General features: G+C 58.6%; 2 protein-coding genes across 3 annotated transcripts; both read right to left on the reverse strand.

Annotated features, from left to right (window-relative positions):
• Positions 1–1152: 1152 nt before the first annotated feature.
• SFTPB (surfactant protein B) lies at positions 1153–16927 on the reverse strand. Of its 2 annotated transcripts, XR_006287531.1 has the most exons (12): positions 16817–16927; positions 11808–11941; positions 11007–11078; positions 10782–10907; positions 9801–9929; positions 6600–6689; positions 4657–4840; positions 3867–4015; positions 3319–3399; positions 2962–3069; positions 2576–2685; positions 1153–2440 (listed from the first exon to the last, which is right to left on the reverse strand). XR_006287531.1 is itself a non-coding variant. In XM_027831984.3 (11 exons), the coding sequence occupies exons 1-11, from the start codon at positions 16914–16916 to the stop codon at positions 2650–2652; spliced, it is 1209 nt and encodes a 402-aa protein (XP_027687785.3). In that variant the 5' UTR covers positions 16917–16927; the 3' UTR covers positions 1153–2649. The 2 variants fall into 2 exon arrangements, 1 of the variants encoding a protein (XP_027687785.3); XM_027831984.3 differs by having other exon boundaries at positions 1153–2685.
• A 1494-nt stretch (positions 16928–18421) lies between these two features.
• LOC114021852 (prosaposin) lies at positions 18422–22885 on the reverse strand. The gene is made up of 6 exons (XM_027831999.2): positions 22729–22885; positions 22001–22131; positions 21453–21545; positions 20954–21131; positions 19475–19555; positions 18422–18572 (listed from the first exon to the last, which is right to left on the reverse strand). The coding sequence occupies exons 1-5, from the start codon at positions 22772–22774 to the stop codon at positions 19488–19490; spliced, it is 516 nt and encodes a 171-aa protein (XP_027687800.2). The 5' UTR covers positions 22775–22885; the 3' UTR covers positions 18422–18572; positions 19475–19487.
• Between the last annotated feature and the right edge of the window lie 779 nt (positions 22886–23664).

A 23664-nucleotide genomic window follows, 5' to 3' on the forward strand; every position in this document is an offset into this window, starting at 1 on the left:
CCTGTGCGCTCCCAGTCACCTGGAGCTAAATCCCAATGAGCCTTTCTGAAACGGAAATAACAGCAGCACCTGGCATGCTGCACTGGTTTAAATTCACATGCTGCATTGTGCTGGCACATCTTCCCCCAGCAAGGAGCTCCTAGGACCTTAGTGTCAAAGGGTCAGAAACTAGGTGATTTAGGAACCCATATCCTGCTTTCACAAGGGATTTAGGATCTTAGAGCTGGATTTTTAACAGTGTGTGAGCAGTTAAAACTGCAGATAGATGCCTGGTGGTTTTCAAAAGTGCCCCATCTGCCCCTTGAAATGCACAGGTAACTGAAATCTGTCCTGCCCTAATACCATCTCCCCCGGCTTGGAGCATCCGCTCTTTGCTGTGGTTGGTTCTTGGCGGGTTTTACGCTCTGCTGCTCTGACTGTGGGCGTTAGAGCTGCTGGAGCTTTATCAGCTGCTGTAACAGTACCAGTGAAAACCAGCAGCACTAGCCTGAGCCGGGGGCCTGGCTGGGAAATTGTCCCTTTTTTCACATACCCCCTCCCAAGTACAATCCTCATGAAACTGCTTCCTGCTCTGTTGTTTACAGTCACCGACAGCCGGGCCCATGAACCTACGGCCAGTGCAGGGAGCCTCTGAGAGAGGTGTATTAACCATCCTGTGCTTGAGGGGGAGAAGGGGAATTCAGCTTTACGCTCAGGGCAGATGAGCAGCCGGCTACTAGAAGGTTGGCCAGACACTTTTGAGAAAAAGTGCCTCGGGGGGATGGCGTCTTCCCCAGCCAGGAGATCGGAGGAACTGCCTGCCGTGAGCAGAGGGCACCATGGAGGCCCGTTCGGACTCCCATGGGAAGCTGTCATGTGGGAGCCAAGTCATGGGAGGAAAGAGGGCGGCCGAGAGAAACCTTTTGAACCCTTCGCAGGAGGGCAGGCTGGTGGCGCTCAGTCCCACAGAGCCACTGGAAGCAGCAGCCAACGCCAGAGAGGAATGGAGGGGCCTGGATTGGCCTTGGCTGCCAACACTGGCACGGGAAGGATGTTAAAAAACAAACAAACAAACCCCAGCAATCATCAATGTGGGGTAACAGAGAGTGAAGAGGGAACCAGAAAGGGGCTGGAGGGGACGTGAAGGGCTGTAATCTCACCCTGGCCAGCCAGTGTGAATCCAAAGCTTTATTTGTCAGGCACATTTCTCCATACAGCAAGCTGGAGCCTTCACCCACTACACCAAGCCAGGGGAGCAGAGGGGCTGACCCTCGGGGGGTGGGTTTCTGAAGCAGCTGAACCTTGGGGGCGTTTTGGACGTGTGGTTGGCGTGCAGAGGCTGCTGTGGGTTTCTCTCTGCAGCGAAGCTCGGAGTGGGGGGAGTTTGCATCTTCGGATGTGGGAGCCAAGCCAGCGTGTGGTTCTTGCTGGGACTCCGCTGCCGTGAGACTCTTCTCTTGTACAGCAGGCAGCCCCCACGGCTCCCTTCTGCCCCGTGGCCAGCGGGCTCTCAGTGGCACTGGGGCAGGGAATAGTGTGTGTTGTGTTTTAACTCTTCCCCCCCGGCCTCAGCCAATGGATGTAATGCCTCAGTCTCGGAGCCAAAGTTTTGCAGGGGCCATGTCCCTCAGAGGCTGCTCCCTTTGTGAGGGGAGGGGAGGAGGAGGCAGCTGCATTGCACCCGAGCCCCTCGCTGGCCCAGGGGTGCAGGAGCAGAGCGGTTAGAATAGGCTTCCTGCAGGTGCATGAAATACTGTGTCATGCTCCCAGTGCAGGATGGGATCTGCCTGCGTCTCCTCCCTGCAGCAGCCACGTCCCTCGTGGGGGGGCTGTTAAGGGCACAGTTGGGCTGGTGCTGCTGGCAGTGGGAGTTGTAAGTGGACAGGCTGTGGGGCAGCTCCCCCTTTCTGAGGCGCACTCGGTGGCGGCCCAGGAGGGACAGAAGCTTGGCAAGACACGGAGCTTGGCCACTTCTCCTCTCCCACCCCTGTCTACGGTGCAGCCCAGCCCTAGCGCCAGCTGCAGGTCTCCCAGGACCAGGGCCCAGAGTGCTCTCTGGGGAGCCAGTGCCCTGCACAGCGACTGCCTAAGTTGCTCGCAAACGGGGTCTCAGCACGTAGCTGGATCTCTGCAGAGATTCAGGCCATGGCTGCCTGGGAGATGCAGCACGTGCCAAACGCTTCCTTGGACCCCCTTTATAGGCGTGTGAGGGAGCTGCCCGGTGGGGCTGGCCTGGCCTGGCAATTCTAGCCAGGGGCCTTGGAGGTCTGACATCGGCTCCGGCTCCGCACAGGAATCTCAGCGACGCAGCTCAGCCCAGCTGCTCGCCCTGGCCCCAGCTGGCTAGTTACGAAGGCAGGTGTCTCCCCAGCAAGGAGGCCGCTTGCAGATCTCTCCAAGCCGTTGTGAGCCAGCCCAAGGCCTAACCCAACAGCCCTGGAGCCGCAGGCGTCACTCTTGGTGCACGCGCCCTGGGGCAGAGCACAGGCGTGGGACAGCAGCACTGAGGAGGTAGCCAAGGCTGGCCGGAGAGGGGGTGGCAGAGGGGAAGAAATCACTCTCAAGGGGGCGAGACTGAAAGTGGAGGCTGCCCTTGGGGGAGGAGGGGGATCGGCTGGGCTGGGGGCGCAGGCAGGGGAGAGTTGGCTCAGCAGCCTGGCGTGTCTCCGGCTATGCCCAGCCATGGGCCTGGCAGTGCTGCACAGCCTGGAAGGGAACGGGGAGAGGAGACGTTAGAGCCAGACAGGGTCCCCTCCCGCTCATGTTCCAGCTGGGGTGACCTGCCCAGGCAGGAGGAATCTGGGCCCCAGTGATGATGGGAAAGAGACCCCCATGCCTCACGATGGACCTGGAGCAGGGCTTGTGTCCCCCGCCCGCCTGGAGGGCGGGGAGCTGGGGTGGAAAGGGGCCTCTTAGGGGAGTGAGGGGAGGCAAAGCTGAGCGTGCATCCACTGGGTCCACCTCCCCCGGCACGGTACTCACCTGGCACTGCTCGGCAGCCTCCAGGCTGGAGCACCAGTAGGCTGGTCCCTGCATGCAGCCCTCGGCTCCGGGAGCAGGGCCCGTCCCAGCCTTGCATGCGCCCAGTTCCTGTGTGCAGGTGGCAGAGAAAGCACAAGGCCCGTCAGCCTCGGGAGCAGGGCGGGGGCAGCTCCCCTCTGAGTGGCGATGGAGGGAGCTGGGGAGGGGAGCCTGGCTGGGGGCTGCAGTAACTCAGAGAGTCTCCCAGGATTTTCCTTTCAGGTCCTGGCGCCATCTGGCTGGGGCAAGTGGCCTGGATCCCTGGCTGGGGATGGGGGTGTTTGTGGCTACGTCACGTCACCAGAAGGTGGCTCTTACCTGGCACATGCTCTGGGGGTCCCAGGCCTTTGGCAGCAAGGTCAGCAGCTGGGGCTGGTGCTGCTCGATGAAGCTCTTGCACTGGGGAGGGAGGAGGCGGGTTAGTATCTCCACCTGGTCTTCTGTCCGTGGAGCCCCAACTCCCTCCCCACTGACGCCCTCCTGCCCTCCGGGCGCTCCTTGCAGATCTCAGGGGCACGGCTGGCTTCATCTGTGAGGGTCTCGATCCTGCAGGGAGAGCCACGTGGGCCAGACCCCATGGCTCATGGCCCCAAGGGCGAGGCCTTTGGGACCCCGCCAGGCAGGGAGCTCAGACACTAGCACAGCATGGACCCCACCTTCCCAGAGAGCCCCTCACGTAGACCCTCCAGCCCCGCTCTGCCTGCCAGGAACCCCACTCATCACGTCACATCCCCTGGCACTGACCACCATGTCCATGGAAACGGGACATTGGGGAGGAGCTGGGAACGAGGAGCCAGTTGGGGAGGGCACCCGATGCCCCTTGGCCTCATCCCTCCTGCATCACTGCCAGCAGCCTTGGCACCCACCTCCTGCCAGCCCAGGTGGGCACCGCTGCAGGCCCCACGCAGAGCTGCCTCCACGTCTGCCACAGTGCTGTTCACCTGCACGGTCGACTTCGCCAGGCCCGTGACAGTGACGCAGGCCTGGCACTCGGTGCTCCGGGCCAGGGGCGGCTCTGCAGGGCAACAGGGAGCAACGTGAGAGACACGAAGGCTGGGGCAGTGTGGCAGCAGCCAGGGGCAGGTGTGAAACGCACACGAGCCGCAGGGAACGTCTCCCCCAGTGCCCTGGTCTTACCCCCGGGGGCCATCGCAGCCCAGGACCAAGGCAGCCTGGCCAGGACAGCATTAAAACGCAGTTTATTTATAGCCTTCCCCCATCCCAGCATGCCTTGGTGCCACAGGCTCCACCTCCCGGCATCGCTTCAGGCTACAAATCCCAGAATGCCTCAGTTCTGGGCTGCAGCCATGACAGCCTAGTACTGGGTCGGGGAATTGCCGTTCAAGGGCCAGCACACTCTGCTCTCTAGCGTGTCTACACTGCGATGTAAGCCCATAGCTTGAACCTGGGCTCAAGCCTAAGCCCCCTTGCGTCTACACTGCAGTTGTGCTAACCCGGGGCCAGATCCCGGGACGCTGCAGGGCTGACAGTTCCGAGCTCGAGTTAAGCTGGTGGGTCTGCGCACTGCAGTGTGGATACCAAAGCCCCAGGTTCAAGCACGGGTCAGAAAATCCTTAACCTAGGGTTAAAATGCAGTGTAGACGCTCCAACCCCCAAGCCCAGAAGCAGCAGAGCAGGGCCAGGGCCAGGACTCACCCGGGCCGCAGTTCTCCCCCGTGGCGCACATGAGGAGCATCCCACAGATCAGCCGTGGGCCCAGTTTCTCCAGGATCAGGTCCAGCACAGTGGTGGTGTATTTCTCCATCAGGCCCTGGCACATGCCACCGATGGTGCCCGGCAAGAGATGGCAGAGCAGTGACATGGACTTGGCGATGGCCCCCTGGGGGAAGGGCAGACGGCCTGAGTCAGTACCCCCCCCTCGGCTCTCTCACCCCTTGCCCCCCTAGTGATGTCCCCTTCCCCCCAGGCCAGCTCCTGTGGCAGGAGTGGCTGCAGCGAGGCCCTGGGTAGACCTGTTGTTTTTTTGCTGGACATTTTGGAAAATTCCAGGTTTTTCCCCAAAAGATCCTGCCATTTTTTTCATTTTGTGGATGGAAAAACTCCCCGATTTTTTTTTTAAGTTAAAATGATTTTGATATCGAATTTCAAGGGTTAGATCAAATGTTTCCATTTTTAAAAGCCAAAGAACTTTGATCAAAACCCAGAGATTTTTACCCAAATTTTTTTTTACTGAAAATGGTTGTTTTTCATAGAAAAAAATCAGGAAAATTCCATTTCTTTTTGGACGGAAAAGCCATGATTTGACCACCCATGTCACCCTCGGAGTGGGTCTGCCCCACTGCCCTGGCCTGTGCCCACTGGCCACAGATGCCAGCTGCAGCTGCCACTGCAGGAGGCAATTTAGGCTGCACAGGTGTTTCTCTGCAGTGTGGTGCCAGCGGCCCCGAGCATGGATGCCTGGCACCATGTAAACAGCTGAGATGAACCGTGAGCAGGGCGCGAGGGCTGATAGCTCAGATTTACCCTGGGCATTGCTGTTCCGGGCAGAGCTGCTGCACAGGAATTGCCACAGGACATTGGCAGTTCCAGGCTCACAGGCTGGGGGCCTAAAGTGTCCTTCGAGCTGACTGGGAATTTTCTTCTGAATTTAGTTTCCAACCAAAAATGCCGTTTCTGCAAACAACTGAAATTTTCCTCATGAAAAACTCCAACCAAAGGGTTTGGTTTTGAGTCAGTTTGATGTTAAACTGCATCTGCCTGTGGTGCCTCATGGGAGTTGTAGTTCTCCCCTACTTGGACTACATCTCCCATGATGCACAATGGTGTGCTGGCTAACCGAGCCATGTAGTGCATCATGGGAGATGTAGTTTGGCTAGTGAGTCCAGCCCCTAGGGGAGAGCGTGGGCAGGGGACACGAGGCACCATGGCACCCTGGGAAGACACAGTTTGGTGTCAGTGTTGAACCGATTCCAAATGAAACACGTTTGGAGATTTTCCCATAGAAACACTTTGATTTTTTGTCCCAATTTGGGAGCAAAACAAAGGCTGAACTCCCTCAGGTCCTGATTCCTGCTCCCTCCTCTCCAGTTCAAGGGCGCCTGGGGTTATTGTCCCCATGGGGACACCCCCACTGCCCTAACGAACTGGCATTGCCCGTTGCCAGCCCCTCATGCTCCCCCTTGGCTCAGCCACACAAGCCAGGCTCCGAATTCCAGTCACTCTCGGTTCTGCCCTGGGGGCACCCCATCCCTGAAGGTGACCGATGGCACCTCTTGCCCAGCACGGGGAGGATCCAGCTCTCCCGGGGCTGCGTTGGGATGCAGGGGACCCAGAGGAACCGTGGAGCGAGCAGGGCTGCTCCCCGAGTCATTTTTTCAGAGCTAAAATGCACTTTAGTTTCCTCAGGCATTTCCCACGTGGCAGAGCGAGTGTCCCCCACGCCCTGCCCTGGGAGCTCAGCCCTGGGCATCTCCCTCTGGGCTGCCAGCACCTGTACCAACCACCGCCGGCCGGACTGAGACCTGCCTAGCTCATTTCACAGCCTCCCGTTTGCTGCCATCCTGGGCAGGACTGGAGCTGGGGCCAGCTTTGGGGTCTCTCCCGCGATGCCCCGGGGGGGCAGATGGTGGGCACAGCACCTTGGGGATGGTGGACTCTATCCGGCCGACGAAGGAGCGGCACATCCAGCACAGCGGAAGCGGGAATGGCAGGTCCTTGCTGGGGCCTCCCTTGGGAAAAAAGAACAGGGTCAGCTCCAGCAGCCGGGGCAGAGAGTGGGGCTGGCATCTAGACTGTTCTCAGTGGTGGCAGATGACGGAACAAGGAGTAATGGTCTCAAGTTGCAGTGGGGCAGGTTTAGGCTGGATATTAGGAAAAACTTTTTCGCTAGGAGGGTGGTGAAACACTGGAATGCGTTACCTAGGGAGGTGGTGGAATCTCCTTCCTTAGAGGTTTTTAAGGTCAGGCTTGACAAAGCCCTGGCTGGGATGATTTAGCTGGGGATTGGTCCTGCTTTGAGCAGGGGGTTGGACTAGCTGAGCTCCTGAGGTCCCTTCCAGCCCTGATAGTCTATGATTCTTTGAAATGAAGATGACTTTGCTTTGGAAAAATCCAGTGTAGATAGCTTAAAGGAGGCTTCATTAATTGATATTGGAAGTGAACAGTTTGTGTCTCAGGTCAAAAGGAGGGCTGGATTCCTAGCTTTACACAGCAGAGCAGCCTTGTGAAGAGACCCATAGACACTTTGGATACATCAGGTGATTTCTTAGTAAGCTCTAATGCATCTGATGCCTTGTGGATGCAGAAATAGGTAGCTGAAAAGCAGGAGAACTGTAGTTCAGACATAATGATAGAAAATGGTTGTGTCTCTTTAAGGCACATTGTCCATGCAAATTACCTAGCTGACAAGGGAGGAACAAAGTTGCCCACAGTGGCTGGCAATAAGAGCATAGCTGGCGAGCCCACAGACTAAGGTATACCAGGAAGCTCAAATTGCATCGTCTACAAAGGGAAAGGAAGGAAGGCAAGCTGAGCCTTGAAAGGCAGACCTGCCTCACTCATCTCTAAAATACCGAAGCCCCGAGGACGTGGTTAAACTAAGTGTCTATGTTAAGAAAAACCCTGAGGTAAAGGAAAATCTACAAAGGTTCAAAAGGGATATTGAACACGCTGACCTAAAGAATGATTTAGCTAAACAAAAGGCTTGGCATGACAAAAATGACTGTGCTTGTACACTTGTGATAGATTTGATGTTAATATTCATGCGAATGTTAACTCTTGTAACTAGTTCACCGCTGATGCCAAAAACATGACTTATGGGAAAAATCCTCAAACGTGTTAAGAGTGGTACATGTAAACACACTATGTAATCGAAACCCTTATGAGTATGCTGTTTGAGGCAATAAGAACGCACTTTGTATTAGAAAGCCTAATAATGCTGAGGTTTCACAGCTAATGCCTATACACAATCCTAAAACTTTCCACAGCAGAAAAACCATTACAAGCTTGGACTGCTGTGCAAAAAGGGAAACTGAGGTACAACAACTCACCACCTTCATGGCTAAATGTCAAAGTCAGTGCTCGCTGAAAAACATTGATGTCTATGTTAACACATAGGCTCAACCCTGAAATCACTAGAGTGTTTGACAGAGTATGGACTAAGTTGTCAACTTGGGCCAAAGGATGCATCATTGGCCTTACAAAGAATTCAATATAAACACAGCTCATATCAATATTGGGAGGTCCTTAAGGTGTATCCAGGAGCTCCAAATACTTCCGTCTACACAAATCTCACGTTGAGGGTGTGACGCATGGCCAGAAAGGGTTAAACATCCTGCAGGATAAATGACACAAATTCAGCCTTTAGAGACATGTTTGAAAAGTATGTGAATGGTAATTAGGGCCATTCCTTGTTAGATAGGCCAGAACTTTGAAATGCAAACCTATATTGTTAAAGAATTAGAGGTGATACTAATTGTATGAGTGTACTCATATCTTGTTAAATGTTAGCCATGTAAACAGACAGTCCCTGTCTATCACAAACTTTATAGAGACATATAGACAATGACATTATTTCACCCAAGATTCATCTAAATGTTAATATTCCCTTTTGATCTCTGAATCAATAGCTATAGTGACAAACTGCCTAATGGATAAATTGCCTTATGTTAATCCATGTAGCTAATTACCGGTGATGCTTAGGAAATAGGTCTACTTCAAAGTCTCCATGATTGTCTATTGTTCGCCTAGGGACTCCGAGCTGTCAAGAGAAGGCCTGGAACTGTATAAAGACCCTAGGGTCCTGATTCTTTTTATCTCAGATCTGCTTGATGCTTCATGCAGGGGCAGTTTAAGTCATAAGACTGAGCTCTCCAATCCCGCCTGGATCACCCTGAATATGGACATTAGACTATAACCTATGGACTAATTCTGAAAGAACATTTTGGAACTACAAAGCTCACCATCTCTGCTATGAATCTGATCTCAGAACTGTACTCATGTCTGTATGCGTATTGATCTTTTAACCAACAATCTCTTAATACATTTTAGTTTAGTTAATAAGAACTGACTGTAGCATGTATTTGGGTAAGATCTGGAATATTCATTAACTGGGAGGTGATGTGTCCGATCCTTTGGGATTGGTAGAACTTTCTTATATAATGAATAAGATTTCCCGTAACCCTCATCAGCTTTGACTTGGGTGTCTGGGTGGAGGCCTGAGGCTGGGTGGCTTTGAGGGAACTGTGTGTTGGCTTCTGGGTGACCAGGGAGGTGCTACAGAAGCTGGTTTGGGCTGGCTGGGTAAATCTAAGTTTTGGAATATCCACCAGCTTTGGGGATTGTCTGCCCCATTCTTTGCAGTTTACCCTAATTGAATAACTTCAGTGTGGCTCCCCGGGACCCCCGTTACATGCCCCAGGGCAGGCATTGAACCTGAGAATCTAATTGCCCAAGCCTCTGGTTGACCTAAAGGACCCAGCTCTATGAGCTCAAGGCTAGGTAGCTTCCCTGCTGTCCCTCAGAGTGATGGGCTCAGGCTCTAAGCAGACTCAGGCAGCCAGACTGCGCCGGGAGGGTTTCCTTGTCAGTCATCGGGGGCTGTCAGTGAAGCTGGGATCCAGGAGCCCGATTCCATGGTGCAGGGATGGGCTTGGTGTCAGTCTGTGTGGTGTCATGGGACACCCAGGGTGTGGGGGGGACGTGTGGGCACCTAGGCCTGGTGCTGGCCCTCTGTATGGGGGAGCTGCCCCCAGAATTCAGCACATCAGCCCTGCTGAAGTAGGTAGCGGGACCCCACATGGCAGCAGGATAGGGCCCAGCCGGGGTGGAGGTGCCTGTACCTGGGTCTGACCATCTGGAAGGTCCAGGTGGAGACCTCGCAGCAGCTGGAGAACGCACTTGTCCGGGCTCTTGTCCTGCGACGGGTCCGTGGGACACAGGCCCAGCTTGCCACAGATGGAGGCGGGTTTCTGAGGGGCAGAGCAGTGGTCAGTGACATGTGGGGAGCGGAGGCGGGAGTGGAGGGGGACATGGTTTTGTGCCCTGGGGTCCACAAGTGATGCAATGGGGAGCCCCCTGCGTTCTGACACTGCCTGACCCCTGGGGCCGGGAATTCCTCTGGAGGGGCGGATCCCTGTGGTGCAGGGGGCTGTGGAACCCCTTGGCTGTGGGGTGTCTCTGCCTGCGCCCCCTGCTGGACCTGCCCAGTTCGGCTGCGCCCCGGTTCTGATCCGATCTGCCCCAGTGCTGCTCTCCTGTCTGCCAAGCAGGACTAGCAGGAGGAGAGACCCTGCACGACAGAGTGACCCCAGCCCATCATGAGGCAGGGTGACCAGCCAGCGCTGCCCAGCCCTTGTGCCCACGGGCACTGGCAGAGCAAGACTGGGGCTCAGTGGGTTGGGTTACCATCCCCTTGGCACAGCATCTGCCAGTGAGTCCAGAGCAGTCTCTGGTGCCTACTGGGTCCAGCAAGGGATCGGGCAGCAGGACTGGCCTTGGCTGGGGAGTGGGGTCGAGTGGGGTTGAGCAGACAGGGCTGGGACTCCTGGGTTCTAGTCCTAGCCTCTGACCCGGACTCATTGGGACCCTGGGTAAATCCTCCTCGCTCTGTGCCTCAGTTTCCCCACCAGCCCATGTCCCAGCTGTATGGCTAGTGCTCCCTTGGGCTGCTAGCCCTTGGGGGTGGCTTTATTTCCTGGCATGGTGCCATCATGCGAGGGCAGCAGGGCCCCCCCGGTATCTGATTGGCTCGGTGCTGAAAGTCAGGTGGCAATAGGGATCCTCCCCCACCCTGGGGAAGGGGCCAAGTGGGTCCCACTTACGATCTGCCCCTCCAGGCAGGAGATGAAGAGGGTGAAGTATGTGTCCACCACCTTCTGGCAGTGTGGCACCAGGGTGCTCAGGGGCAGCAGGGTGCATTCATGGGTCAGGTACTTCTGGATGCTGTCCTGTGGGGGGAAGGAGGAAGTGAGTGGGGCAGAGCCTGGGCTGTGGCCAGCCCCCGCCCCCCAGGCCTAGCAGAAACTAGCCCTGTTCCCCCATGGTACCTTGAAGGCTGAATCCTTGGCCATGCGAGTCAGGATGGTGATGATTTGCCCGCAGTCCGCGCACATGTCCTCCTGGTGGGGGAGAGACCACGTCAGTGGCTGAGTGTGAGGGGGCTGGGGTCAGGGCCCCTCTGTAGGGCCCCAGCTGCTCCTCTGGCTCCCCCCACACCCGTCAGCAGGGCGATGGCCTGGGGCCAGCGTGCCCAGGGCACCCCCCAGCGCCCCTGCCTCATGGCTGAGCCACCAGCCCCCCTGGACCCTGCTTCATGGCTCCCACCAAGCCCCTAGCCATGGCTCCTGCGGGGACCCCAGGGCTGCTCAGCTGCAGCCCCCCCAGACCAAGGGCCAGCTGTGGCCACCCCCCTTCCTGGGACCCGCGGTTCTGGCCCCACCCAGCTCTCTCCCTGCCGGCCTCCCGAGGGCTCCCTGGATGGGGCTGGGGCCAAGCCCCCTGGGGCTCGGGGACACTCTGACTGCCCCTAGCCAGGCCCCCCCGCTGGCCCCGAACCTGGGACCTGTGGGTCTGATGGCACACACCTCTGCCTGAGCCGCTGCCCCCCGACTGGAAGGGAATGGCCCTCGCGGGGCCAGAGAGCAGCCCTGGCTCCCCCACTCCCCGGGTGGGTCATCCCATCTGGGGCCTGGGGAGTGCCAGCCATGCTCAGCGCGGGGGAGCTGCAGGGTCGCTGGCTGGTGCCCGGAGCCCAGGGCCTGGGGGAGCTGCTGGGGGCCTGTCTCCCCCTGCCCCAGCATCTCACACAGCCCGACCGTGGCAGCTTGCGGGGCACGGACGGGACCTGCCTTAGCAGCCTGGTTCCACCCGGCCCGGGCACAGCTCTGCACTGCACCGCACTGCATGGCTGTCGCCAGGCTCTGGCACCAGAACGTCGGGCCCTCGGCACAGCCCTGCTGGGCCAGCAGCCTCCCGGCCAGGGCTAGGAACAAGAGAGGCCAAGGCCCGGTTAGTGACACGCAGCTGGGGCCTGGTCGGCACCAGGGACAGACAGCCTCCGTGCGGGGGCAGCTGTCCTCTCTCCAACGCCCCCTCCGTCCCCCCGTCCCTCCATCCTCGTCCCTCCATCCCTCCATCTGTCCCCCCATTCCTCCGTCCCTCCATCCATCCCCCCATTCCTCCATCCCCCCGTCCCTCCATCCCTCTCTCCATCCCCCCATTCCTCTGTCTCCCCTCCTCCAACCTTCTGTCTGTCCCTCCGTATGTCCCTCCCTCCCTCCATCCATCCGTCCCCTCATCCCTCTCTCCGTCTCCCCATCCCTCCCTCCCTCCATCTGTCCCTCTGTTCATCTCGCCCTCCCTCTCTCCATCCATCCGTCTGTCCCTCTCTCCGTCCCTCCCAACCCAGCAGTGATGAGCATGTTATCAGACCCAGTACAGAACAACGTTGGATCCAGGGGACCTGTCCATCTGCCGGCTGGGGGCTCGATCTAGATTCATAGATTCATAGATATTTAGGTCAGAAGGGACCATTATGATCATCTAGTCTGACCTCCTGCACAACGCAGGCCACAGAATTTCACCCACCACTCCTACAAAAAAACCTCACACCTATATCTGTGCTATTGAAGTCCTCAAATTGTAGTTTAAAGACCTCAAGGAGCAGAGAATCCTCCAGCAAGTGACCCGTGCCCCATGCTACAGAGGAAGGCGAAAAACCTCCAGGGCCTTCCAATCTGCCCTGGAGGAAAATTCCTTCCCGACCCCAAATATGGCGATCAGCTAAACCCTGAGCATATGGGCAAGATTCATCAGCCAGATACTACAGAAAATTCTTTCCCGGGTAACTTGGATCTTACCCCATCTAAAACCCATCACAGGCCATTGGGCCTATTTACCATGAATATTTAATTACCAAAACCATGTTATCCCATCATACCATCTCCTCCATAAACTTATCGAGTTTAATCTTAAAGCAAGATAGATCTTTTGCCCCCACTACTTCCCTCGGAAGGCTATTCCAAAACTTCACTCTGATGGTTAGAAACCTTCGTCTAATTTCTAATCTAAATTTCCTAGTGGCCAGTTTATATCCATTTGTTCTTGTGTCCACATTGGTACTGAGTTTAAATAATTCCTCTCCCTCTCTGGTATTTATCCCTCTGATATATTTATAGAGAGCAATCATATCTCCCCTCAACCTTCTTTTAGTTAGGCTAAACAAGCCAAGCTCCCTGAGTCTCCTTTCATAAGACAAGTTTTCCATTCCTCGGATCATCCTAGTAGCCCTTCTCTGTACCTGTTCCAGTTTGAATTCATCCTTCTTAAACATGGGAGACCAGAACTGCACACAGTACTCCAGGTGAGGTCTCACCAGTGCCTTGTATAACGGTACTAAAACCTCCTTATCCCTACTGGAAATACCTCTCCTGATGCATCCCAAGACGACATTAGCTTTTTTCACAGCCATATCACATTGGCAGCTCATAGTCATCCTATGATCAACCAATACTCCAAGGTCCTTTTCCTCCTCCGTTACTTCTAGTTGATGCGTCCCTAGCTTATAACTAAAATTCTTGTTATTAATCCCTAAATGCATGACCTTACACTTCTCACTATTAAATTTCATCCTATTCCTATTACTCCAGTTTACAAGGTCATCCAGATCCTCCTGTAGGGTATCCCTGTCCTTCTCTAAATTAGCAATACCTCCCAGCTTTGTATCATCTGCAAACTTTATTAGCACACTCCCACTTTTTGTGCCCAGGTCAGTAATAAAAAGATTAAATAAGATTGGTCCCAAAACCGATCCCTGAGGAACTCCACTGGTAACCTCCCTCCAACTTGACAGTTCACCTTTCAGTAGGACCCGTTGTAGTCTCCCCTTTAACCAATTCCCTATCCACCTTTCAATTTTCCTATTGATGCCCATCTTATCCAATTTAACTAATAATTCCCCATGTGGCACCGTATCAAACACCTTACTGAAATCTAGGTAAATTAGATCCATTGCGTTTCCTTTATCTAAAAAATCTGTTACTTTCTCAAAGAAGGAGATCAGGTTGGTTTGGCACGATCTACCTTTTGTAAAACCATGTTGTATTTTGTCCCATTTACCATTGACTTCAATGTCCTTAACTACCTTCTCCTTCAAAATTTTTTCCAAGACCTTGCATACTACAGATGTCAAACTAACAGGCCTATAATTACTTGGATCACTTTTTTTCCCTTTCTTAAAAATAGGAACTATGTTAGCAATTCTCCAATCATACGGTACAACCCCTGAGTTTACAGATTCATTAAAAATTCTTGCTAATGGGCTTGCAATTTCTTGTGCCAATTCTTTTAATATTCTTGGATGAAGATTATCTGGGCCCCCCGATTTAGTCCCATTAAGCTGTTTGAGTTTCGCTTCTACCTCAGATATGGTGATGTCTACCTCCATATCCTCATTCCCATTTATCATGCTACCATTATCCCTAAGATCCTCTTTAGTCTTATTAAAGACTGAGGCAAAGTATTTGTTTAGATATTGGGCCATGCCTAGATTATCCTTGACCTCCACTCCATCCTCAGTTTTTAGCGGTCCCACTTCTTCTTTCTTTGTTTTCTTCCTATTTATATGACTATAGAACCTTTTACTATTGGTTTTAATTCCCTTTGCAAGGTCCAACTCTACTTGACTTTTAGCCTGTCTCACTTTATCCCTACATATTCTGACCTCAATAAGGTAGCTTTCCTTGCTGATCCCTCCCTTCTTCCACTCCCTATATGCTTTCTGCTTTTTCTTAATTACCTCTCTAAGATGCTTGCTCATCCAGCTTGGTCTACAACTCCTGCCTGTGAATTTTTTCCCCTTTCTTGGGATGCAGGCTTCCGATAGCTTCTGCAGCTTTAATTTAAAATAATCCCAGGCCTCCTCTACCTTTAAACCCATAAATTCTTCAGTCCAATCCACTTCCCTAACTAATTTCCTTAATTTTTGAAAGTCAGCCCTTTTGAAATCAAAAACCCTAGTTGCAGATTTATTTTTGTTAATCCTTCCATTCAGTTTGAACTGAATTAGCTCATGATCACTTGAGCCAAGATTATCCCCTACAACCATTTCCTCTATGAGGTCCTCATTACTCACCAAGACCAAATCTAAAATAGCATCCCCTCTAGTCGGTTCAGCAACTACTTGCTGAAGGAATCCATCAGCTATCGCATCTAGGAAAATCTGAGCCCTATTATTATTACTAGCACTCGTCCTCCAGGGCACCAGAAACTCTCAGACCCCTCCTGCCCCATTTGCTCACACACCGGCGCCAAGAGGGACCCACCCCACGGAGTTGCCCTGGGGAGGGTCCCCTGCCCCTGTGTAGCCCAGACACGGACTCCCCCCATGGGGAGTGGGGCTGCCCACGCAGGATGTGCCGTCAGCCCTTTGTTCCCCCTCCCTGTGTTTTGGGTGTTCAGAGGGGGAGCTGGGCGGGACCACAACCCATCCCCTGCCCCTCCATTCCTAGCCCCCTCCTCCCCCCAGGACATCAGTCACCAGGCCCAGGGGCGTCACCACTGGATCTGCCCAATTGCTCTTCCAGCCCAGCAGCAGCCAATGCTGGATACACTGGGGGAGGAGAAGCCCCAATAATGCACCTGGTCGTTGGGCACAGCGCTAAGAATCCCTTCCTGACCCCTGTGCCCTGAAGCATGAGCTTGGATCCCCAGAACTGCCTGAGTTCCTGACGAAAGGCCCCGGCGGAGACCCAACCCAAGCAGCCAGGGCATGCGGGGTGGTGATCTGCCCTGGCTGGGAGCGTTCTCTGGCTCTGCATCTTCCACCAGCCTCTGCCGAATTCCCCACCTACACAACAGCGTCAAAGACGGGACATGTTTCCAAAGGGGATGCTCCAATGTGGCTGAGCTGGCCGGTCCACACCCGCAAAGCCGACACCAGCCACAGAATGGCAACTGGGCTGCGGGAAGTCATTGAAAGACTCTGTCAAAACCAGGTGACCAGGTCTGGCAGTCAGAGGTTTCTCTCCCCACAGCCAGATCAGCCCTTCTAGAGGTCTCTGCATCTCAGGATCGCAAAGCACTTACCCAGAGTGGGCCAGCAGCATTAGCCCCTTTTACAGATGGGGAAACTGAGGTACAGCATGGGAAAGGGAAGTTACACAGAGTGAGCAGCACAGCTGGGATAGAACCCAGGAGTCCTGTCTCCCAGCCCCCCCGCACATATCACTAGACCCCGCTCCTCTCTGAGGGCTGAGGAGAGAACCCAGGAGTCCGAGTCCTGTCCCCTGGACTCTTACACTGTGAGCTCTCCCATGGCTGGGCTGCATCTGCCCCTCCAGGCTCTGTGTTTCCACTGAAGTCCCATGGTGACCTAGTGGCACCCTGGCGCTGCACATGGGGCGGTGGTGCAGGGGTTTGCCCCGGGTCCAAGGAGCAGCTCTGGCCCATTGTAGGGAGTGAAGGACTCTGTGGAAGGGCCCCTCCTGCCTCTGCCCCATGCGCCCATCACTGGGGAGGAGATCCAGGCCTGGAGGGCAGAGCTGACAGAACCGTCCCTGTCCCATCTCCCCCAGCCCGGGGCAGGAAGGACCATGAGGTCCCATCTCATCACTCCCCAGGGGCTGGGCTGGGTCCCCTACACCCCACTCCCCACGGCTCTCACATCTCAGCCCCCAGCCCTTGCCTTGTGAGGGGTCCCCCTGCCTCGCAGATGCCTCCATCAGGGGCTCCCCTCATGTCTCCATCGCTCCCCTCCCAGCCCAGGGCCATGCACCCTCCTGGCTGGATCCGTGGGGCCGATGCCTCAGCCCGGTGCAGGGGTGGAGCGGGGCAGCCCAGTCCCCATGGCTGTCCCTACCTGAGCCTCCGCAGAGCAGGGCGAGCAGAAGGAGCTGGGACCCAGGCATGCTGAGCTCAAGCATTTGAGCACTTGCATCCTGCGCCCCATTTATAGCCATGCTGGGTGAGGGGGGCCCGGCCCGGCCAATGGGGCTGTGGCCAGGATCACCCTGGAGGAGCAGGGGTGGGGCTTGGATTAAACTCAGCAAAGTGAGTGGCTCAGAGGCAAAAGTACTTGGCTGGGCTCCAGCCCTGGTGCCCCTCACTCCCGATCTGCAGCTCCTGCTATCCCAGCCCTGGCTCCCCGTCTCTGCCTGCCCCTTGGTAGGAGCCCTGTAAGGTGCCGTTTGCAGTCGGACTCAGCTTTCTGTCTGTGGTAAGCCGATGGGGGCTTGGCCCCCATGTGACCTGGCCAGAACGCTCAGGGCTCAGTCTGTGGCTGAGCCCAGGCCTGGAATCCCCCCAAATGTGGGGTGTGTGACCCAGCCCCTGTGCCTTGTGCCTGTCCGAGGGCACATGGGGGGCACTTGGCGTGGGGCTCCCTGTGTCAGAGCCTCGGGCTGCACAAGACCCCAGGGAGGCTGGGGCGCTTCGGACTGGGAGTGGGGGTTAGGCCGAGCAGGGCCAGACCCCCAGCCCTAGATCAGGATCCAGTCCCACACCACTCGGAGGCTGGCCCAGCTGAGCAAACAGCCCCGGAGTGGCCCATTCACCACCAGGCTGGGCCAGGGGGAGTCGCATGTTTGCCCCTTTGCTGAGGATTGGGGGCTGTTTGCGGGGGGGGGGAGGGGGGAGTGAAATGAGGTCACTGTTTGGCAGGTGCAAATCCCCACCAGCTCCGTATGCAGCCTGCCCCAGCCCCACGGCCCCATTCTACCTTCCCCCCCGGGCCCTGGCTGCCAGGCCCCTCGATTGCCCCGACGCACCACCGGGCAGGACTGTGCCCCAGGCGGTCGGGGCCTGGCCCAGGGCACGTGCCCCCAGGCCGGTGGGGAGGGCAGGCTGGCGAGACGGAGTCTTAGGCTCCTGCTGCCATCACCCGCCCCGTGATGGGGGTCCAGGCCCCCGCCTGCCCCACCTGGGGCGTGTTGATGTTGCCCCCGAGGGGCTCAGCTGCTTCAGCTGTGGGCGTTGGCCTCTCCCTGCGGCACAAGGGCCCTCGGGGGCCGGTTCCCGGCAGCCAATGGCTCCAGGCCACGCCAGGGGGTGGGGGAGCCGCTCCCGATCCTGGGGGGGCCCCCGCCGGGTGACAGCGGGCAGCACAGATTGGGAGTGAGGGTCTGTCTGTGCCCAGCCCCCCACATACAGAATCACCTTGAGACCCAGCTCCGGCCCCAGGGGCAACCCGCTGGCAGGAGTCAGGGCACCCCATTGCTCAGCCGGGCTGGATCGGAGACCCCAGGGCAGCGGGGAGTCTGAGCTGGCATAGAGCTGTGGTGGGGGGCCTGGGGCGGGCGCAGTGCATTGCAGGGGCAGCGGCGAGAGCCCCCTGGGAAGAGGGGGAAGGGGGCAGCCCCCAGGGGGAGGGGGAGGAGTAGAGCTACGCTGTGTGTAGGGCCCCCCCCCGGTTAGTTGCCTGATAGCTGAGTGGCGCTTGGGGGTGCTTGGCATGAAGGGGAGCCGATTTGCATGCAGGCAGAAGCTTTATTGAAAGGCCGGGCAGCAAAGGCAGGTTCCCGGCCGGGTGTCACAGCTGGGGGCAGCCCCTCCTGGCCAGGGCTACGGGCGCTGCAGGGGCTCCGCTCTGCCCTGGCCACCCAGAGCTCAGGCGCCATCTGAGGAGGAGAGAGAGGCCAGTGAGGGACAGACAGACAGACTCAATGCAGGGAATCGAGGAGCCTGACCCAGGCCGGACAGGCAGAGGGGCAGTTAGGGGACATCCCTCTCCCCAGTAGCCCAGCTGATCTGTGGGGCCTCGGGTCAAACCCCCACGGCTACGTGTGCTCCACCCCTGGGGTACTGCACATCCTCCGGGGCTCCCTGGGCAGAGCGGAGGAGCGGTGGTCCTCACGCCCCACTGGGGACAAAGCCACTGGGCTGGGAGTGCCCAGCCCTGCGCCCCCATGAGCTGGCTCAGCTGCCCCATGGCATGGCCCCAGCTGGCACTCCTGGGGCACCAGGAGGCTGGTCCCTGGCTACCCCCCAGACACCGGGGCGGGTTGTGGGGCCAGGCAGGCCTCGGCCTTCTGGGGGCGGGGGAGGACCAGCCAGCACTAGGGGCAGGAGGGGCCCCAGCTCCACACTGCCCCCGGAGAAGGCGTCTGGTCTGGGGCTGGGCCCTGGGGCTGGACTCCGGGGCTGGACTCCGCAGCCATGGCAGGACGGGGAGGCTTTGCCCTGCCACTGCCTGGACTGGTCCCTGTCCAGGGGGCACAGAAACCCCCAAACTTGGGCCCAGATCGGCCAGGCTTCCCAGCCCAGGGCAGCAGCGCTGGGCCCCACGCTTTGCTCAGCGCCCAGCCCTTGGTCAGGGAAGATCGAGCCTAGAACCCCATGGAGCTTGTGACTCTACCCCCACAGTGCTGAATGCGCCCCCCCAGGGATCTGTCCGTCACGCCCATCACCCTGGCATCAGTGCCCCACCACCTGCCCTTCCCCCGCCCCCATTTTCACCTAGTCAGTGTCACTCTCTGCCCCCCATCTGTGGCCCAGCCCATCCCCTCAGCTCTGCCCTCACCTGGCAGAGGGCGTCACGGTCCCGAGGCATCCACCAGGCTCTCTGCAGCCGGGGCCCGGTGCAGGCCAGGATCCTGCCACCCTGGAGACCACGGAGAACATGGGTGTTATCTCAGCCATTGCCACCCAGCCAGGGCCCAGTCCCCCGGCCACTCACAGCCATGACCACGGACCCTGCGTCCCCCCGCAGGGACTGAACCCGGGGCACTCAGCGCCCAGTCGCTCACACCTGAGCTAAGGGTTCAACTCCCTCCGGGCGCAGCAAGCAGCCGGCTGGTGTAGTGACAGGGGCCGGCCACTAGAGAGCGACATGCACTGGGCCAGCGCTGCCCATGGGGACGGGTGCGAGGAGGCTGGGGCTGGGGCTGGGGCCCGGGGAGAGGTTGTAGGAAGGGGGTGCACAGAGCTGTGGGGGGACAGGGTGCTCTGCAGAGATGGGCTGAGCCCCCTTCCTCCTGGCTGCAGCTGGCAGAGCCAAGCCCTGGCCCCGCACGCCCCACACAGGAGGGCTGGGAATCCAGCATGGTCTGTGCCTCCCCAGATAGGGGCGCATGGCGGCTCTGAGCAGAGAGCCCAGAGTGGGGGTTGTGGGTCAGACCGAGGGGGTGCTCTGCTCTGACAGCCACCTGGAAGGAGACAGGCTGTGGGGGGCTGGGCCCGGCCAGAGCCCTGGAAATCAGCCCATGGGGTGGCTGAGCGGAGCCCCTTTAGCACCCCCGGCCCCCAACCCCTGTGGGGGGAGGGGTGGGCAGCACATTCCTGCGGAGGGGGGCACCGCGCCCACTTCCGCAGCTGCCACTCTTGTGAAATCGCTTTTCTCCGGAGCGGCTCCTTTGATGTGGGCAGGCTGCCCAGCCCTGAGCGCTCCCTGGTCTCAAGTGCCCTCGCGGGGTCGGAGATGATTTGTGGGCAGAGACGAGGGCCCTTCGCGGCGCAAGGTGGGGCTTGGGAAAGTCCGGGGGAAGAACGGGGGGCGGGGGGGAGTCAGGCAGCTGTGGGTCCCATGCGCTCAGGCAGGGGTTAGGGAGACAGGATGGAGGAGCAGCTTCGGGGGAGGGGGGCGCTGGGCAGCAGGGACCCATGGCCAGCTGGGGGCACCAGAGGGCAGCAGCGCGGCCGCAGGGCTGGGGCTGGGTGACCCCACAGCTCCCGTGCCCAGGAGCAAGCCCCCTCCCCCTCCATTGACCGCAGTAGTACATCCCCTCCCCCGCTGGGTTCCCAGCCCAGGTGGGAGCTGGGGGCACCCATGGGCCAAGCTGGGGGAGGTGGGACCCTGGCAAACGCCCTGACTTTGGTTCCCCCAGACCTGATCCCTGGTGGGAGGGGGCGGGAGGCTGCGGGGGAGACCCGAGCTCTGCCCTCCAAGAGCCAGGGGCCCCACAGAGCCAGCCTGGTGTCCAGCCCCCAGCGCGCCGGCCCCAGCTCCCCAGGGGTCTGCTCAGCCGGGCGCGGTGGGCTCGGGGCAGCCCCTCCCCCTCACCTGGGTGGCCCGGGCTCTTGCACATGCTGATGGAGGTGCAGATTTTGCCGGGCTCCTCGTTCTTGCCCAGCCCGTCCTCGATGGGCTGCACGTACTTATCCACCACCCGGTGGCACTTGCCTGCCCAGCCGGGGATGATGGTGGAGCAGATCTTCTTTATGGCCATTGCCACGCTGCTCTGCGGGATGGCAGAGGAGCGTCGGGCAGGCACGGGCTGGGGCCTGGTGCACACCCACCCTCTCATACTCCCACCCGCCCTTGCACACTCCCTCAGACATACCCACCCATTCTCACACGCTTCCACCCACCCTCGCACACTCCTTCAGACATACCCACCCACCCTCGCCTTTGCCCTTGCCCTCTCCCTTGCACGTGTTCACCCACCCTCCCATGCCGCCTGGCACGTGCTCACCCTAGTACGCTCACTCTTAGGCCCCCCTCCTTGGCCCGTGCACTCTATGCCCTCTTGCACACTCGCTGCCCGGCGGGGGGTCCTTACCATGTTGTGCGTGTTGGACACCATTCTCTTCAGCTTGCTGATGACCTTTTTGCACACGAAGCACCTCACCAGGGGTTGCCGTTCGTCAGCGCCCTGTGCCGGGACACAGCAGCCGGGTCACCTCCCAACCCGTCCGCAGGGGCCGCCCGTTCTGGGTGCGTGGGGTCCTGGGGCAGCGGGGGTGACGGGGGGAGGGCGGGAGGGAAGCACACCGGGTCCGAACTGTTTGGACTGGGCAGGCTGCTCTTGGGGGCTCTACAGGCCCCAAGCCAGGGATGCTTGTGTGGGATGCCACCTGGCCTCCTGCCATTGGGACCCCCTGCCCGTGATTGACGCAGGAGTGGGCATGGCCCCTCAGTGCCCAGTGAAGGCGCGTCTCAGTGACAGGTTTGGGCTCTGGAGCTGGCGGGGGAGAATCACGGCCCCCCAGGGGCGTACCGTGGGCCCCCTAAGGGCAGGAGCCTGCCCTGGGGTCTGGGAGGGATAGGAATAAGCCCCTGGTGCCAGCCGGGAGGCACCAGAGCCCCCGGAGGCAAAAGCTCGCTCACCTCGGGCAGCTCGTCCCAGTCGTACTCCAGGCAAAACTGCAGCTGGCTGCACTGGATTGCTGTGGCCATGTCCCGGCACCAAAACTCAGGGCCCTGCAGGCACTCAGGGGGTTCCCCCGGCAGGGCCAGGGCTGGAAGTGGAGAGAACTGGCAGAATGAAGGGCCACCCCAGCTCTGCTGATGCCCTGACCCGCAGCCCCCTGCTAGCCCAGCCCTGGGCTCCCCACCCCCCAGCTCTGCCGGTGCCCCTAATTCCTGACCCGCAGCCTCCTGCTACCCGAGCCCTGGGCTCCCCTCACAGGTCTGTTGGTGCCCCTCACTCCGGACCTGCAGCTCCCCAACTCTTTTCACGAGGGGAGCTGGAAATAGGGGAAAGAGACACAAGGGGGGGGAACCGCAGGGGGGAGCATGGAGTGAATGGGGGGGCGAGGAGCCCAGAGGGGAGGGACAATAGAGGGGAGTGGCAGGAGCGGGTGATGGGGACCGGGATGATCAAAGCAGTGGGGGTGCTGACAGGAGCTAGTGGACAAGGGGGTGGGGTAGGGACCCGGCTGAGGTGCTCGGGGCTAACAGGCTGTCCTCACCCCTCTCCCCCATCTCAGGCAGGGGTACTCAGGCCTCCTGCTGTCCTGGGCCCCCTCTCTGGACACCTGGGTTCATCTCCCATCCCTTAGGCATTGATTTCCCTGTGTTGTTGGGGGGCTCAAAGGCCCCCCCCCAGCTCCTACCAGCTGCCCCTGCAAGCAGGGAGACGAGCAGTATCACTGCGGTCATCTGGCCTCCCAGGTAGTCGCCCCGTCTCTTTGCTCCCTGGCCCTATATCCCCTGAGGGGGGCGGCCACGCCCCGTTCCTGGGCCCCAGGAGCCAATACCAGGTGCTGTGGGGAGCCCCCCCGTCCTGGTGCAGGGGGTGGGACAGGTGTGATCTCTATAGCAGGGACAGGAATAGCAGCTTACGTGAGCGCCAAACACCTCCTGCCCCCCAGGAAACCTCAGTGTCCACAAGTGGCCCAGGCTGCAGCAGCAGCTCAGGGCTCCTCTGCTGGTGGGGTCCCTGCCCCTCACTCTGCAAGGCCCCCCGCGTCTTCCCTTGGACCTGCCCCCTGTCCTGCTGCTGGCCGGGGGGGCCAGGGTACATGAGGCAGATCTCTAGGGTTGGGGGGTGTATCGGCCTCGAGGGTCCTGCTGCAGGGGTGTTAGGAGCCCTAGAGCATGGAGGGGAGGGAGGTTCCCAGAGGATCCCCTGCCCCATGCTGCCCCCGTTGCTGTGCAGGGCTCTGTGCCTGCCCTGCTCCCAGCCGCCAGCACAGGGCAGGGACTGGGGCGTGGCCGGGGCACCCTGCGCTGCGGCTGATCTCTGCCCCCACTCATTGATTAGGGTTACTCTTCTGGGGGGTGGGGGGTCTGTATGTCTATCCATGGACTGCTTGTGTCACTTGTGTTCTCACAAGGAGCTCTACTTCTCCCTGCTGCAAGTGCCCCCCAAGGGAGCTGTCCTGCAGGACCTATTCCCCAGGGCCGGGTTCCTGCGGCCCCAGAACCAGACGAACACACGAACACGCCCACCGGGTTAATCAGCACTCCCAAGCTGCCACCCTCCTATGTCCCAGGTTCAGCACGTCCCTAACCCCACTTTCACCTTCCAATTGTTTTGGTCATAACCC

This window comes from Chelonia mydas, chromosome 26, assembly GCF_015237465.2.
Source record: "Chelonia mydas isolate rCheMyd1 chromosome 26, rCheMyd1.pri.v2, whole genome shotgun sequence".
In the NCBI taxonomy this organism is placed as follows: domain Eukaryota; kingdom Metazoa; phylum Chordata; order Testudines; family Cheloniidae; genus Chelonia; species Chelonia mydas.

What these genes read in the sequence shown, in the direction of transcription:
- SFTPB (XM_027831984.3), bottom strand. Translation starts at nt 16,916, where the DNA reads ATGGCTATAAATGGGGCGCAGGATGCAAGTGCTCAAATGCTTGAGCTC. An exon ending in TTCCAGATGGTCAGACCCAG is followed by an intron (nt 6,690 to 9,800) that starts GTACAGGCACCT and finishes TTTTTTCCCAAG; the next exon opens with GGAGGCCCCAGCAAGGACCT. An exon ending in AGGCTGCCGAGCAGTGCCAG is followed by an intron (nt 2,686 to 2,961) that starts GTGAGTACCGTG and finishes GTTCCCTTCCAG; the next exon opens with GCTGTGCAGCACTGCCAGGC.
- LOC114021852 (XM_027831999.2), bottom strand. Translation starts at nt 22,774, where the DNA reads ATGACCGCAGTGATACTGCTCGTCTCCCTGCTTGCAGGGGCAGCTG. An exon ending in CCTGCTTGCAGGGGCAGCTG is followed by an intron (nt 22,132 to 22,728) that starts GTAGGAGCTGGG and finishes CTCCACTTCCAG; the next exon opens with CCCTGGCCCTGCCGGGGGAA. An exon ending in TGTCCAACACGCACAACATG is followed by an intron (nt 21,132 to 21,452) that starts GTAAGGACCCCC and finishes GCCATCCCGCAG; the next exon opens with AGCAGCGTGGCAATGGCCAT.